Consider the following 16,161-nt stretch of genomic DNA (forward strand, 5'->3'; position numbering starts at 1 on the left):
AGTACAGAAATTTTAAAAATGGAAAAATCCAGAAAAGCATGTAAGGAACATGTGAGAAACAGTCAAAAGTGTAATTTACTTTTGAGTCCTAGAAAGAGAGAGGAGGGAGTTGGGGGGAGGGCAGAAGAAATATCTGAAGATATAGTGGCTCAAAATTTTCCAAAACAGCTAAAAGACATCAACTTACAAACTCAAGAGGCTTTCAAAACATCAGCAGTGTAAATGCAAACTAAAAACAAAACCAAAAAACAAACAAATCTAGACTCATTACTGTATAAATGCTGAGAGAAAAATGTTGGAAACAGTCAGAGAAAAACTTCATGAGCCACAACCAAACTTCAAGCCATAAACTTTGAAAAATGGCAGTTAACCAACCAGTCGATCAATCAATGACCATAAGTTTCTGGTATGATGGGACAGGATTCGAAAAACCTTAATCCCTTCTAATTCCCACAAGCAATACAGCTTTCTGTCGAAAAAACTTAAAAGTTGGGAAAAGCATTTTAAAATGTTATTAATCATTGAAAAGATGAAACAGTAAAGATTTACCATGCAAAAGTAAAGAGGAAGGAGAAACAGAGAGGTAAGCAAGCACAGAGCCACTTTTGACTTGACGGCATTCGCTGATCCCAGAGACTCGGATCCTCAGGTTTGACAGTCTTAAGGGGTGAGAGGGACAGAGATAAAGTCGAGAGTCCACACAGGGTGGAGGGTCTAACAGGACTCCAGACATGACCATCACATCTGCACAGTGAGAATAAAGGGGAGGGGACAGCTCTGGCCTGGAATTGTTTCCCAGTAAACCCCTTGGCTTCCTCCAGGTCCTCTCAGACCCCGACCTTGTGTTGAAGTGTTTCTGGATAGGTTGTGCCCTCAGGCACCTGGACGTGGACATGGCAAACAGAAATCCTTTCCACAGGCTAGTAGGCCTGCCCTGCAGGCCTAAATTTTACCCATAATTAATTTTTTCAAACACAGTTGAGTACACAGTCAAAGATAACCAGCAAAATAATTTTTGTGACTAGACTGTGGAAAGGGAAAAACAGTAACTTTATAGTGGAGAAGCCCGGCAAACATGACCATAACCACATGATCAAGGGGAACATCCCTGGTGATAAGTTGGGTTGACACATCCCCTGATAAGTGTGATGAGAAGGGCACTTCGTCTCTGGTGTATTCTTTCATAAAACCCATAACCCCAGTAAATCATGAGAAAAACACCAAGGCGAACCCAAATTGAAAGACATTCTACAAAATGCCCTACCAGTACTCTTCAAGCTGTCAAGGTCATGAAAGACAAGGAAAGACTGAAAAACTATCACAGACCAGAAGAGAGTAGGTGACAAGGTGGCTAAATGCAGTGTGGTACCCTGGACTGAATCCTGGAACAGAAAACAGACATTAGTGGAAAAATTGATGAAATTGAAAAATGTCTGAGGTTTAGTTAATAGTGATGTACCAGTGTTGGTTTTTTAGTTTCGACAAGTGTACCACAGTAACGTAAGAGGATAAATCACAGGAAATGAAACTGGGTGTGCTGTGTACAGAAACTTCTGTACTACCTTTGCAACTTTTCCATAAATATAAAATTATTACAAAATAAAAAGTTTATTTAAAAAAATCTTTATGAGTGAGAATAGCAGAAATAATGGAAAACAGGACCATGTTGAAAGTGTCAGATGACAGCTATAAAACTTCTTTAATCTGTGTAAGTCTTTCATTAGAGAAGAAAACCTACAGCAAGCATCATCCATAATTGTGCAATGATGAAGGCTTTCCCTTTGGGATTGGGATCAAGACACAGATGATGACTCTCACTGCTTGTAGTCACCATAACACTGGAAGTCCCAGCCAACACAGTAAGGCAAGAAAAAGAAGTCACAAGTATAAGGATTAGATTGGAAGAAACAAAACTGTCATTATGTAAATCCATATATGTACATATATACCTCCATTTATTGTCAGTGCCATTGAGTCAATTGGACTCTGTGTACAGCAGAGCAAAACCCTGCCTGGTCTTTTTCGGCCTACCTCTCATCTTCTAGTGCTATATCAGACAATGCTCCCCTGCTATTCACAAGGTTTTCATGGCCAATTTTTTTGGAAGTGAGTGGCCAGGTCCTTCTCCCTAGTCTGTCTTAGTCTGGAAGCTCTATTGAAACCTGTCCACCATGGGGACCTTGCTGGTATTTGAAATAGGGGTGGCATAGATTTCAGCATCACAGCAACAGGCAGCTGCCACAGTATGACAACCAACAGATGGGTGGTGTGGTTCTCTGACCGGAAATAAACTTGGGCCACAGTGAGAGCATTGAATCTTAACCACTAGACCACCAGGGCTGGTTTATATCTCCACGTAAGTCATTAGAATAAAAAAGAGTTTGGTAAAGTTTCAACTTATTTTTATATCTTAGTAACAAGCAGCTAGAAAGTTGATTTTAAATTGTGTAGATTTAATAATATAAAGATAACAAGTATCTGTGAATAAATTTGGCAGAAGATGTATAAGAACCTCTAGGGAGAAAAATATAAATTTTATTAGAAAATATTTTTAATTCAAATATACATATGCCATATTAATGAGCTAGAAGACACAATATTACAAGATGTCAATTCTCTTCAAATTGATCTATAGATTCGATGCATTCCTAAATAAAATCCCAGCAAGATTTTGACAAGGTGATTTAGAGATGCAAAGGCCTAGATGCTTTGGAAGAAGAAAAGAGGATGGAAGGTTTACTCTATAGAAGTCAAGAGTTTATGTGAAGCATGGTCATTACGACAGTGAGGTGCTGGCATAAGCAGGGGGCTCTCCTCGGCCAACGGCAGAGAAGAGAGAGACAGAAACAGACATGTGTATATGGGACAGGAAATGGGAAAAAAACTTGACCCAGATGAAGACATGCAAACTGGGGGAGAGGGGAGAGCTGCAGGCCAAGCAGGAGTGAGAGGAGCTCTAAAACCACGGCAGGCAGGAGAAAAAGAAGGTAAGGCAACACGGAAACCAACCTGCAGACAGAATCAACCTGGAAGAATAACCCAGAGGATGGGGAAGATGTCCCCATGGCACTTATCATCACACAAGACCTAAGCAAATCCAGCTGCAGTGTGAAGATGGGAGAATAAAGTAACAAATGTGGGTCACAGTGGAGCCTGCAGAGCTGTAGAAACAAATTAAGATCCCCCCCAAAATAAACACAATCAACTTAAAAAAAAAATCAGAGATAGCAAGAAACCAAAAAGCTACTAAAAATTAAATAATTGTCATGGAAGAAAAGTTGGAGACAACCATTATGAACACAAAACAGCAAACAACAGGGTTGAAAGTATTAGTGGGCAGATAAAATCTGTGACGGCTCAAGTTGTGCCAATGGAAGAATAATTTTGCCCAAAAATTGAAAAAGAAAGTTTTTGGAGATATTTGAGAAGAAACATTCCCTGAAGTAAAGTTACAGTGGAATCTGCCACCCTGAAGAAGACAGTGTGCGTGGAATTCACCAGTAACTTTCTGCATGGCTTTATTTATTTATAATAACAAGAGTGCATCTACCTTATAAAATCAATACTATAACAAGTCTATACTTTAAATTTTTTTTTTCTGGAGGAAGATTCGCCCTGAGCTAACCATAAACAAAGTTAAAAGACAAGGAAACTATATTTATAACTTGTAGAATATTTAGCAAATTCTCCCTTATCATTAAAGACAGGACAATCACCCCAACTGAATGACACTGGCGATAACTAAACCACCAATTCATAGAAGAGGAAATTTAAACGGCCAATAAACACAAAACACTGTTAAACCTCCCATGTAATCAGAAGAATGAAAATTAAGAAGCTGCAACTCTGTATCCACCACCTTTGCAAAGTTTGGGCGTGGGGAGATGGCTCACCTTATTCCCTATTAGTAGGAGAATATAGCGGTTCAGCTACCTAGAAAGGCAATTTGGCAGGATTTATAAACATGTAAATATTAGCACCCTTTGCCTCAACGATTCTACTTTTTTGATTATCGACACGGGACAAATACACTTATATGTGCAAAAACCTAAAGAAATATATAGTTGTTCTCACAGCTTGTTGGTAAAAGTAGACAATCGAAAATAACCTAAATGGCCATTAACTGGGGGGAATGGTTTAGAAATTATGGTCTATCGATTCTCTGGAATAGCACGTAGCTGCTAAAAAGGGCGAGGTAGAGATCTCTATGATTATTAAGGTGATCTCTATGATTTTCACTACTAAAATAAGTGAAAACGCAAAATGCAAAATGGCATACACAGTATAATCCCATTTATTAAAAAGCAAGCACACAAATTATGTGTTTAGGAAAATGAGCTAGATTTGTAAATGCATAGAAAAAGATCTGGAAGGTTACACCCACAACACTTAGCAGGACCAGGATGGGAAGCTGCGGGGGAAGGGGGGCAGGTGAACAGGACTTTTCCCCTCTGTATACTTCCGTATCGTTTGAAATTTTACAAACAAGAATGTATAATGTATTTCTTTTGTATTAAAAAATAGGAAAATTAAAAATATTAAGTAATGTTATTTCTGACCCATTACTGGAGAAAAAGGTAGGATTTCTACCATTTTTCTTGTCAGAGGTATAACCCTTTCTAGAACAGAAAATCAAAGTAAAAATGAAAATACCCAGCCTGCGTTAGTCTTTGGCGTCTTGGGCCTCTCTTCCTTTTACTTTCTTTGATCAAGATCAAGGGAGGAAGAACACAGGCCCCCACACAGAGCTGGGAACAGGCCCGGAGCTGACGGAGGCCCGTCCACAGGACAGGTACGAGGCCACAGCATCCGGTGTTTGAAAAGAAGTCAGGTGTTTCCCTGAATTTTATATTCTCTGAACTCCCTTCTTTGAAATGACCGATGTGAAGGCAGAGGAGGCTGGAGGAAAAGGAGAGGATTCAGAGGTCATGAGGAATAATAAATCCCGCCACAAAGCCTCGTCAAGACAGCTGACTTCAGGTCGGCCTGCCAGCTGAGCAGCAGCTATACAGCAAGCAAGTCGTGTGCATTGTGGCAGCTGGACTCACACCAGCAGGCGGCCTGCTGCAGTTTAAACTCCGATTCCCTCATTGCATACGCCTGCATTTCATTATACTGCCTGTGAGTGTTCTTGTGAAGCAGATCCAAGGGCCAGGCTTCCCTGAGCGTCTACACGGCTGACACTGACGCAGCAGCCGTGGCCAGAGAGAGAGGTTAAAGGAAGGGAGATAAAGACTGACCTGGCGCTGAAGTCACTGCCCCCATCGGCCATCTTCCCGCCCCAGGCCCTGCCTGGACCTTGAGCTTGGCCTCCAATGCCTCCAGTGTCCCCAGCCTGGGTCCAGGGTGGCTGCTGAGCACTGACCAGGAAGTTTGAACTACTCACCCAAAGAGGGCCCCGCCCAAACGGGGAAAAGAGAAGTGAAAGTATCTCAGTGTGCCGTGCAGAAGCTGTCTGCCTCCCCTGCAGCTTTCCCGTGGTCCTCAGCAATCAGGACATGTTACAGCAGGAATGGACGAGCAGTGACACTCAGGGCCTAGAGGGCTGAGGAAGGAGGACCCGGGGAGGAGCAGGGCCAGCCCCCAGGAGTCCACTTGTTTGTGCAAAGACACCAAAAACATCTGTGTGGACCCCCCTGTCCTCAGCTGCTTCTGCCTTCTAGGAGGGTTTCAGAGTTCACATGGGGTGGGGTGAACCCCACGCCTGCCCCTTCCCCTGTCTACATGGCTGTGGGGGAGAGGGAAAGACGGACACTTCAAATCTCTCTGGTCAGTGGGAGAGCCTGGACCTGACCAATTTAGGTCTCAGCGTAGGAACTCAGAGCTGGAGAGAGCCCAAATGCTCAGCACTGTAAACCGCAGAGAATGTTCTTAGACATCAGGCAGGGGTGAGAGAGAAATCTCCATGGCCCTGGAGCCAGAGGCTGGAGCCAAGTTGATGATTATGGTTAACGTAATGGCGAACATCTTCAATGCCGGGGTTTAAGGTGCCCTGACTCTGAGGCTGCTTCACAGCTGCAGCCAGGGATGCTGAGGAGAAACCTCAAAAGCAGTCACTGGAATGCCCAGGGGGCAGAGGCTTCTCTTTGGATAGAGATGGAGGTTGGAACTGAGACGATCTAGAAATGAGAGGGCAAGTGACCCCAGCTGGAAGGGTGACCCTTGGCTTCGGAGTTGTGTCTGTCCACAGATTTTTCATTCAGCTTCTGAGTCATCATTCCAGACAGGATGAGAAGTCACCTAGAGACGTACTCTACGTCAGCACAAAAGGAAGTTACATTTGAAAATGCGGGGGAAGTTTTCTTCCCTCTCTCCACTTCTGTTCTTTCTTTCCTCCAAAGGACTGAACATCGATCTGGTTGGGACAGATTCCAGGACACTGATGAGACATCTTTTCCTGTGGGCATGGTCTCTGTCTGTACCAGGTGCTATACACACCCGGATCTCTCTGTCTCTCTCTCCCCCTCACTTTGTGCGGTAGAAGGGCTGGTAAGCTGAGCCTGTGTTGGGCATGACTATCCTCTGCTCCCGGCCTCCATGGGGCATGTGGCCCAGACACGGCCTGGCACCGATGACACCAGACTTTTCTGGTGTCCCCTCTCTCTCCTTCTTTGTCCCTGGGCAGCAGGTCAACCCAGGCCACCATTGTGCTGGGTGTTGACATAAATGTGCCAGCTTTTCCGTGGGTCTGCTTAGAGTCACCAAGATGCCAACGAACAGCCAGCTGGGTGGGAAATCCACAGGTGCCAGCCCTTCCGGGGTGGACACTCCCATGCCGGGAGGGAAGGAGACGTTCCTTCGGGCTGGAGAAAGCTGGGCACACACCACACTCTGCAAGAGCAGTGGCGATTTATGAGGAATCAGGAGGCCTCTGTGGAGAAAGCGAAGTCTCTTTGACCAGAAAACAATGTCAGACCCGCCCGGGTTAAGAGACAGGACCAATTTAGGAAGCAGATAGAATTCCTAAAAATCCTGCTGCACTGATTTGAAGGAAATAGGGAGCACTTGGGGCATTTTCCATGGCAACAAGAAGCACTGAGAACAGGGACCATTTCTGCTGTCGCGGAAGTAGCCCAGCTCCTGGACCTGGAGACCTGGAAAGCAGGCGAGGCCGCGATTGAGGAGGGACCACAGGGCGGAGGACCCGCCAAGGGGATGGGCTTCGTCAGCTTCACCAGGAGCAGCTTCCATTCAGATTCAGTAGTGGGGCTCAGTCTGCACCCTGGGAGGCCCCTGTGGGGGCCCATCTTGTCCCTGAGATGAGGCAGTAGCCTCCTGGACCTGAGATTGCAAGGGCAGGAGGAAGCGGCAGCAGCAACGGCAGCCACTGGGGCAAGAGGACCAGACCCTGGGCACCTCTGTGGATGCAGAAATGGGAGGCAGCTGGCACTGGGACCTAAGTGGGAAGAACAGCCAAGCCCCACTGCAACGTCCCCTTCCAGGGGGCGGCACACCAATCAGTGTGATTCGCCTGGTCCTTCTGCCCCCTCTCCTCCCTGGGGAGACTCTCTGGTTGGGGGTTCAGTGGAAGGGGTGAGTCTGCTCCTTGGTCGTCTCCCTCAGCTCATCTGCCCAGAGAGGCCAGGGCTCTGTTGGCTCCTCTGAGGTCAAGTGCACAGGGACAGGGGCCTGTGGGGCTGTAGGGGGTGGTTGATTGGAGCAGCCTGAGGCTGTGTGGATAAGCCCAATTCTGGGGTTCAGGGATCCCTTTTTTCCACACACTAAGCCAGGACTCCCGATCCTGCTTTTATCAGGAAGAAAGCTGGTATTTTGATCTCCGTCTGTCTCACCTTTTGCCTGTCTCTTGGTTTGGAACTCAGGTGAGGGAAAGAGATGCACTTTGTGGGGCTCAATAACACCCTAAATTGGGTCCAGCACGTGGGTATATGTCTCTCTCCTCAAGTTCTCGTCCACCTGTGCCCCAAATGGGTAAACAGGCCCGGAGTCATATCCCCTTGCGATCGCATGGTTGCGACGCAATTATCCCATGTGCGGGCTCAGCGGGCATTTGGTGGCAACATTTCACCCCTTCTGGGGTGAGGTGGAGTCCCCTTCTCCCACTTAGTAAAACCTCCATGATTGGCTAAGCGGTGATAGAGCTGTGGACTCCTGAGGCTGCATAGTTTGTAAGAAGCTTAAGGGATTGCTGGGGGTGGAAATGTGATTATTTCTATAAGGAAGGGAGTGAATCTTTGGAAAAGGGGATGGGAAGAGCATCTGGGCAGAGGAGGAAGGGGTTAAGGGGTGAGGGGTGTAGGGAGTGAGGAAGAGAAGGGTTGCATTGGGGAACACAGGAAGTCCCTCTGAGCTACTTCCGGAAGGTCTGGGGGCCATCCATGAGAAACACCTCTGAGGAAGCCCACAGTCCTTGTGCAGCCCAAGGAGGGTCCCTACCCACAGTCGGCACCGTCACCCACAGCCCTCAGTTGGACCCCTGGGCTCAACCTCAGGGGAAGTTGGTGACCCGGCATCCACAACTGAACAGGACTGTCCTGTACCCTACCGGGCAGCATCACATTCCCTGCGACCACTGAAACCACCTCATGCCTCCCTCCCATGGTCACCCAGCCCCAGACACACCACGTGGACACAGAGCAAGGAAAGAGCCTGTTACTGCCATCCCATTTCTCATTTTAGTACCCAACTGTCTCCATCTCCGCTGGCTGGGTACTCCTTTCCTTCCCGACTTGGCTCCAGCCACCCCTGCACTCCCCTCTAGTGGTCGTGCTTGGCATTACAGTCTCCTTAGAACTGGGTTTTGTTTCCTGTTCAGAGAAACTAAAACCGAAAATCCCTCGTCTCAAGGTTGTAACAAACCCCTCGAAATTAGTAGTAGAAGCACCATTATTTCTTTCTAAATAAAGGTGAACCGACTTAAGGATTGAGTTTTGATATCTGGCAGCTCATGAGCACACAACAAACTTATGGCCTGGACAGAGGTGTCACGGTTTAAATTGTGAGGGAGGCTGGTGACACTGGCCCCTTCCACCCCCTCACAGCCCCCCTATCTTCCCAGAGAGCTTCATTCAGTCCGGGAAGCCCGAGGTGACCCTGCCTGCTCCACCTTCCTGGAGGCAGAACTGCTTAAACCTGCCCCTCCTCGCCCTGAGGCCTGTGTTCCCAGGGCCTGAACAGCTGCAGAATCATCCCAAGGGCTCTCCCAGGGATAGAAGTGATTTAAAGCAATTAAAATTGTTAAGCAAGCTGCAAGAATGGATGGCACAGAATGAGTTTTCAAGAGAAGATGCGACTTCAAGGAAGGTGTGGATTTCATGCAGACATCTTCAGACAATGCCCCCCATCTCCCGGCGGGGTTTTCTTCACCTTTCTCCACCATTAGGGTTCTCTGCTGCCAGGGTGGCTTGGAACCCAAGTGTCTTAGCTTCACCCAACTGTTACTGACTTAGATGCCCAGCTGCTTGACTGGAAAAGATTGACATTTTAAGGAGTTCACCATATTTAATATTCTGGGAATCCTGGTGGAATCTCCATGTGTTTCATGAGCGAGTCTCCTTTGGCATTGCCGCCATCGCTGGCAGATCTGGGACCAGGCATTTCCATGTTGGACTCACCCCACAAGGAATAAACTAAGGCTGCAGGTATCAGCTCTGCCCTCAGGAGGTGGTGGTGGGGTAATATTTCTTGGGAGTTACCTCGGCCTGGGGTGTCCCAGCGAGCTCCAGAGTGTCTGCTGGGCTGGGCACCACCAGGAGCAGAGATGGACCAGAGAAGTAGGCAGATGGAGCCTGCAACGGCTTCAATGAACCAGAAATCCTTTGCAGAGTCCCCACTCCTAATATTTCCGCAAATCCCTCCATGCAATTATTACTAGTCGTGGTGGCCTGGAATGGCCCCTGGCCTGTCTTGGATCATAGGACAGCCAGGTGAAGCATGTGTAGCAAGAGAATATGTGTACCTGGTAGCTCATCCAGATGACCTCCACCCAGCACACAGAAGGAGCCCACTGGCAGCAGGCCTTTGCTCCTTTTGGCTTGTAAGTGGGTGCTTCTGTCAAGTGGAGGATCCGTGGCAGGGACCTCAGTGTTGCAGAACAGAACAGAAATGGTGAGAATGGAAAATGTGGCTTCACGAATACTCAGGGGCTGTGAGACAGGAGGTAGGATGTCAAAAGGAGGCTCCACCATGGGAAGAGGATCAGCGCGATTGTCCCTGCACAGAGGGACTCAGAGGGAGGCACACATGGAGGGATGCACAGAAGACTTGGCACCCAAGTATATTTCTAGCAAGGCCGATGCACACCTGCTGACCATTTCCTGGAGGTGATGTGCAGGACAGGGATGGAGCCTGCCTTACCCACAGGAGCTTGTGCTGGGAAATGTTGTGGATGGGGAGACAGCTGAGCCGGAACACCTTGGGCACTCCCAGGGCACCTGTGCCCAGGGCTGAGAAAGTCCTGCGCAAAAGATGGGTCTTCTTGGACCATCAACTATAATAGCTCTGGCCCAGGGAAAACCCAAATATAGTCTAATGAACTCTCCCCCAGAACCAAGCCCTGCACTTTTCTCCTGCCTGGTGCATGTGTTTCTCACACGTACTAATACTGTGCCCATGAAGTGGGTTGGCATCCTAGAAGGTCCCAGCACACTAGAACAGGAGGACCACATGGGTCTGGCCAGCCATAAAGTGGCCCTGGGAACACAGAGGTGTGGTCCTGGAGCTCCACCAGGCTCTGCTGGGCATCATCTATCTCACCTTGGGGTGAGGCTTGTCAGGTGCCAGTGGGCCGCAAAACTGCACAGTTTTTCAAGAGCAGGTGGCCTCCAGGGTCTCCTGGTACAATGGCTTTCTGGACAAGACCACAACCACCATGGTTGTGCTAGTTTCTCAAGACAATGACAGTGAAGTTGAAAACTCACCCACCTCATTTGACTCTGATCCATTTTCTTGGGGCATAAAGAGAACAGAAGGCAAGTTCCCTGGAGGTCAGATGCCGTTTCTGCAGCTAATAAACATTTGAGAATGGCGGGAGGGCTCAGTCTAGTGGGTGACACCCTCCCCTCCGTAGAGAGGGGAAGACCCCTCTGCCCTCCTCACATATCCCATCTATGGCCTATGGTACTCCCACCCATGAATAATTCCGGGAGGATTTCAGTTCACTGAATGTGGAGCCATGGTGAGTGAGGTGCTCACATACACCCAAGAGCCTGGATTCCAGGCTGAGCTGTAATGACAATAATGGTTTTCTTGAACTGTGCCTGCAGGAGACAAATATTGAAATTGTGTCCTTACCCACTGGGGTGCTTGGACAGGTTGGACCTGCATTTATTACTTGCCATCAGACAATGGTACAATGTAGGAACCCTGGGGATGTTTCTTCTGTTTCCTGAATAAACACAAAGTGAAGACAACCAGCCAGCTCCTGTACAGCACTCCAGACCACATGCAGTGGCACAAGACTTTGCAAAAACTTCTAAGAGCAGACATGTCCATGGGCATGCAGAGTGCATCGGCCATGGGTTCAGTTGCAGTTCTCAGAGACCCTGAGGAGTGGTCACAGACACCAGACAAGTCAGAAGCTGGGGCCACGTCATTATACAGCTAAGACTTGTGTGCTTGACATCTCAAGGCTGAGGTCTCACATTCTCCTCGCATCCAGTGGACACAGGCAACTGTGGATGACCCCCTGGGGGGTGCACAGAACATGTTCCTACCCACCTCCCCAGCAGCTCTGACAAAATGCAACTAAAAATGTAAGATAAGTGTCTCAGCACAGGAGCCACCCCCTTCCCGGAACAGTCCACACCCTAGTTTCCAGCTAAGACAATAGTGGGGTTACCACCATAGGAATTTAGAATGCACTCACCTTGTAAGAAGCAGAACAGCCTTTTTCTGTCCCACATGCTGTAGGGTTCAGGGGAAAGCTCGAATGAAGGTTTCGGGAGAGAAAAATCCCAGTCTCAGTGGAATGTAGGAACAGGTGGTTTGAAGTCAGATGAAAACCTTCAGGCCAGAGGATCTGAGAAGTGCCAGCTGAAGGTCTGACAGGCATCTGATTAATGACACTGTTCTGTAGACGCCCTGTGTCCGGGCTGGATCTAGATATACAAACAGGCAGCTAATTGCCGACTCTGCTGGAATTAGGGCAGGATGACCATGTCTTAGCAGGCGGCTAGGCTCAAACTTCACACCCTGTGTCTCTGCAGTGGGGCAGCTCAGACCTTGGTTCAGACTGATTTCAGTTTGCTCCAGCATCAGCCAGAGACTTGAGAGGGCTTATACACAGAATTTGGGGTTCCTTTCTGCAACTTTCTCCTTCCTGGGATTTCCCCCTGTCTCCCCAGAAAGCCTGGTAGCTTTGGGCTTCTTCCCTGGCTCTGCTGACCAGAAAGAAGGTGGGCTTTCTACCGAAGTCTGGCTACCCCATTAAAGACTGTGGCTGCTCTCAGAGCCAGTCGATAATAAACAGGGAACATTTCTCTCTGGCTGCTTCCTCTGAGTTTGACTTCCCTCCAAAGTCAGCCTGCTTTTGTCCCCTCGGGCAGTTGTTCTTTGAGGTCGTCCAGAGTTTCTAGCTGTTATCCACCAGAGGCCGGTTGGTCAGGAGCTCACTCCTGTGGATCTAAAGCAGAACTCTCTGTCCTCGCTCCTAAGCAGGAGCCCAGCCCTGCTCACTCCCACACCCAGCCCTGCATCTGGAGACACCAGTGGTTCTAAAGCCTCCCAAGTCTCCTGCCCAAGGAAGAGAAATGCTACTGTGCATTGCATCAAACAGAAAGCACACCTTTATCAGGAGACACACAAGCCAGAACTATGCATACTTTGTACTTCTGTACTCACGGGAGCATAAATACACACCCATTTAGAGTGGGCTTGTTTCAGTAAACAAAATAGAGCAAATAACATGCCTGGGGAAAAGACATAGATTATTCTAGAATTTCAGTTGGAGTTAGTATTTACAACCTTCTATACAGATGAGACATATAAGTTGTTGCCAAGAAGCCTAAGAATATATATATTTTTTTTGGTAAAAAGAGGGTATTGAGCAATCATTATTGAATCTGGTTTTTGTTTCAAGGACTTGTTTACAAGTCTATCTCTTTCCAAGGAATTTGGGCCACAGCCTTCCCTCCAGCTCCTTCTGCTCTAACGTCCATGTGCATGTAACTAGGGAAGAAAGAACACTCAACTGTGTGTGTGTGTAAGTGAGACCTCAGCCTAATAGGAAATAAAACCAGACAGATTCAGTTCCTGGGGTCTGATCTGGAGCCTTGTGAAGCCTTCCAGGGATGTCTCCCGACCCAGTCTACACAGAAGGACCTGGAGAAGCCCCGCGCCCTCCTCTCAGGCAGAAGGTGCTTCTCTCCAGCACAGCAGAGCCGGGTGTGTGCTGAAGCCAGAGGAGCCACACAGGGAGATTCAGGCTGAGGGGTCGTTACCAAGGGCCCCAGGACCTCAGTGGTGCCAGGTCCTCCCGCAGTTCCCAGGGACACGGGACACTCCTCCCAGCTCAGACCACAGCTGGGCTCCCCAGTATCACAGCAGACAGCCTGCATCTGAGTCCAGGTAAATGGGACTGACTGGGGTGACAGGCTTAGTGGCCTTCCTTGCCCTTGGCTGTCCAGTGGGATGAGATGGATGCCCTCCCTTCTAGAATGATGAGCAAGTAAGCCTTTATCTCCACAGCACAGGGCAGTGGGAACACAGTCAACCTGCTCCATTGAGGAACCGCCAGGCTCTGCGGCCCCTCTGGCTCTCCCGGGACTGCCCCATTCCTCCAGTTGTACAGCAAGGCCCACCTCTGGGAGACCCCTGGGTGAGTTCCATCAGTCAACATGTTTTCCTTGGTCATCAGCCTCCTCCTCCCTTTCCTAACAGACCCCAGATTCTTGGGCTGGAAGACTTCTCCTCTTTGTGCGCAGGAGTAGAGAGACTGCTGCTCAAGACACTGGCCTTTGAGGAAGCCAGGCCATCCAGACTCTTTGAGAAGTTGGACTCGAGTGAAATTTAAGGATTTAAAAAAACAGTTGGATCACATTCATTCTGCGGCAGCTCCTTGACGAGATGGCCGAGTTGTTCCTGATGTCAGTTCCTGGAGCTGCTGTGGCTCCCTCCCTGGTTCTGGGGCTGTTTGCAGGCTCAGCACCCAGCCTTCCTGCCCTTCCTATGAGCCACTGTGCATCTCATCAGTGAAGTCTCTTTTTGACTAGCCTAGATAAAGTTGGTCTTGCTGGCAAAGAGCCTTAATAGATACAAGGACATTTGTGTGTGAGTTTTCTTAGCTTATTTAATTATTGCTTTCAGGATCAGGCACTACCTAAGTGCATAACAAATATTAACACATTAATCCTAATAATGATCCAGTGAGCTATGTACTACTAGTATCTCCATTTTATAGATGAAACTACTGCACGGGGAGGGTACCTGACTTGCCCAAGGACACACAGCCAGTACATGAGGAGCTGGGTTTCCACCTACACAGGCTAACTGCAGGGTCTGTGCTCTTGTAATCTAGGCTCTGCTGTCTCTCAGCACAAATTAGCATTGTTCACAACTCCGAAATAATCAATGGGAGCCAACAGCAATGGAGGCATGATGAAAAATAAAAGCTACAATAGGGATGATATAGAAATATATTTACTGACACATAACAATGTCCATGATATATTAAGCGGAAAACATTTTTTTCCGTGTACGTTGAGATATAATTGACATACAACATTGTGTAAGTTGAAGGTGTACAAGGTGATGATTTGATATATGTAAATATTGTCAACTGTTTACCACAACAAGGTTAGTTAACACATCCTTGACCTCTCATAGTAACAGTTTCTTTTGTGTGAGAACTTTTAAGATCTACTCTCAGCATCTTTTGAATATAAATAGAGTGTTAACTATAGTCACCATGCTGTACATTATATCACCAGAACTTATTCATCTTATGACTAAAAGTTTGTACCCTTTGACCAACTTCACCCATTCCCCAGCCCCCCACCTCCATACCTGGACCACCAATCTACTCTCTGTTTCTATGAATTAGGTTTTTTAGATTCCACATATAAGTGAGATCGTCCAGTATTTGTCTTTCTTTAGACCACTTATTTCACTCAGCATAATGCCCTCAAGCTTCACCCATATTGCTGCAAATGGCAGGGTTTCCTTCTTTTTTGTGGCTAAATAATATTCTGTGATTCATTATTACCACATCTTCTTTATCCATTCATTCATTGATGGGCATTTAGGTTGTTGCCATGTCTTCACTATTGTAAATAATGCTACAATGAACATGGAGTGCGGGGTGCAGATATCTCTTCAGGTAGGGTTTCATTTCTCTCTACCCAGAAGTGGAATTCCTGGATCATATGGTAATTCTATTTGTAATATTTTATGAAACATGTGTTCTGTTTTCCATAGTGGCTGCACCTGTTTACATTCCCACCAACAGTGCACAAGGGATTTCTTTTCTGCACATCCTCCCCAGCACTTGTTATCTCTTGTCTTTTTGATAATAGCCATTCTAACAGGCTTGAGGTGATATCTCATTGTAGTTTTGATTTACATTTCCCTGATGATTAGTGATGTTGAACACCTTTTCATGTATGTGTTGGCCATTGAATGTCTTCTCTAGAATAATTTCTATTCAGGTCTTTTGCCCATTTTCAAATGGATTATTTAGTTTTTTGCAATTGAGTTTTATGAGCTCTTCGTATATTTTGGGTATTAACCCCTTATCTGATATGTGATTTGCAAATATTTTCTCCCATTCCACAGGTTGCCTTTTCATTTTGGTGATCATTTCTTTTGTCATGCAGAAGTTTTTTAGTTTGATGTAGTCCTGCTTGTTTATTTTGGCTTTTGTTGCTTGTGCTTTTGGTGCCATATACATAAAATCATTGCCAAGACCAATTGCCAAGGACCTTTTCCCCTATGTTTTCTATTAAGAGTTTTGTGGTTTCAGGTCTTACATTTAAGTCTTAAATCCATTTCGAGTTAGTTTTTGTTAGTAGTTTAAGATAGGGTACAGTTTCATTCTTTTGCATGTGAATATCCAGTTTTCCCAATACCATTTATTGAAGAGGCTGTTCTTTCCCAGTTGAGTATTCTTGGTTCCATTGTCAAATACTAGTTAATCATATATACATGGATTTATTTCTGCACTTTCGATTCCGTTCCATTGGTCTATGTGTCTGTTTTTATGCCAGT

General features: G+C 46.9%; 1 protein-coding gene across 6 annotated transcripts in view; it reads right to left on the minus strand.

Annotated features, from left to right (window-relative positions):
• SP100 (SP100 nuclear body protein) overlaps window positions 1-5,388 on the minus strand; it is a 91,955-nt gene extending 86,567 nt beyond the window's left edge. For all 6 annotated transcript variants that reach the window (XM_087424711.1, XM_087424710.1, XM_087424709.1 and 3 more), the window contains exon 1: window positions 5,241-5,388. In XM_087424711.1, the coding sequence (XP_087280837.1) occupies window positions 5,241-5,272 (32 nt within the window). In that variant the 5' untranslated portion in view covers window positions 5,273-5,388. The remainder of the gene's footprint in view (window positions 1-5,240) is intronic.
• Window positions 5,389-16,161: the final 10,773 nt, after the last annotated feature.

This window comes from Ceratotherium simum, chromosome 37 (genome assembly GCF_057802395.1).
Source record: "Ceratotherium simum simum isolate JZ-2026a chromosome 37, ASM5780239v1, whole genome shotgun sequence".
Lineage (NCBI taxonomy): Eukaryota > Metazoa > Chordata > Mammalia > Perissodactyla > Rhinocerotidae > Ceratotherium > Ceratotherium simum.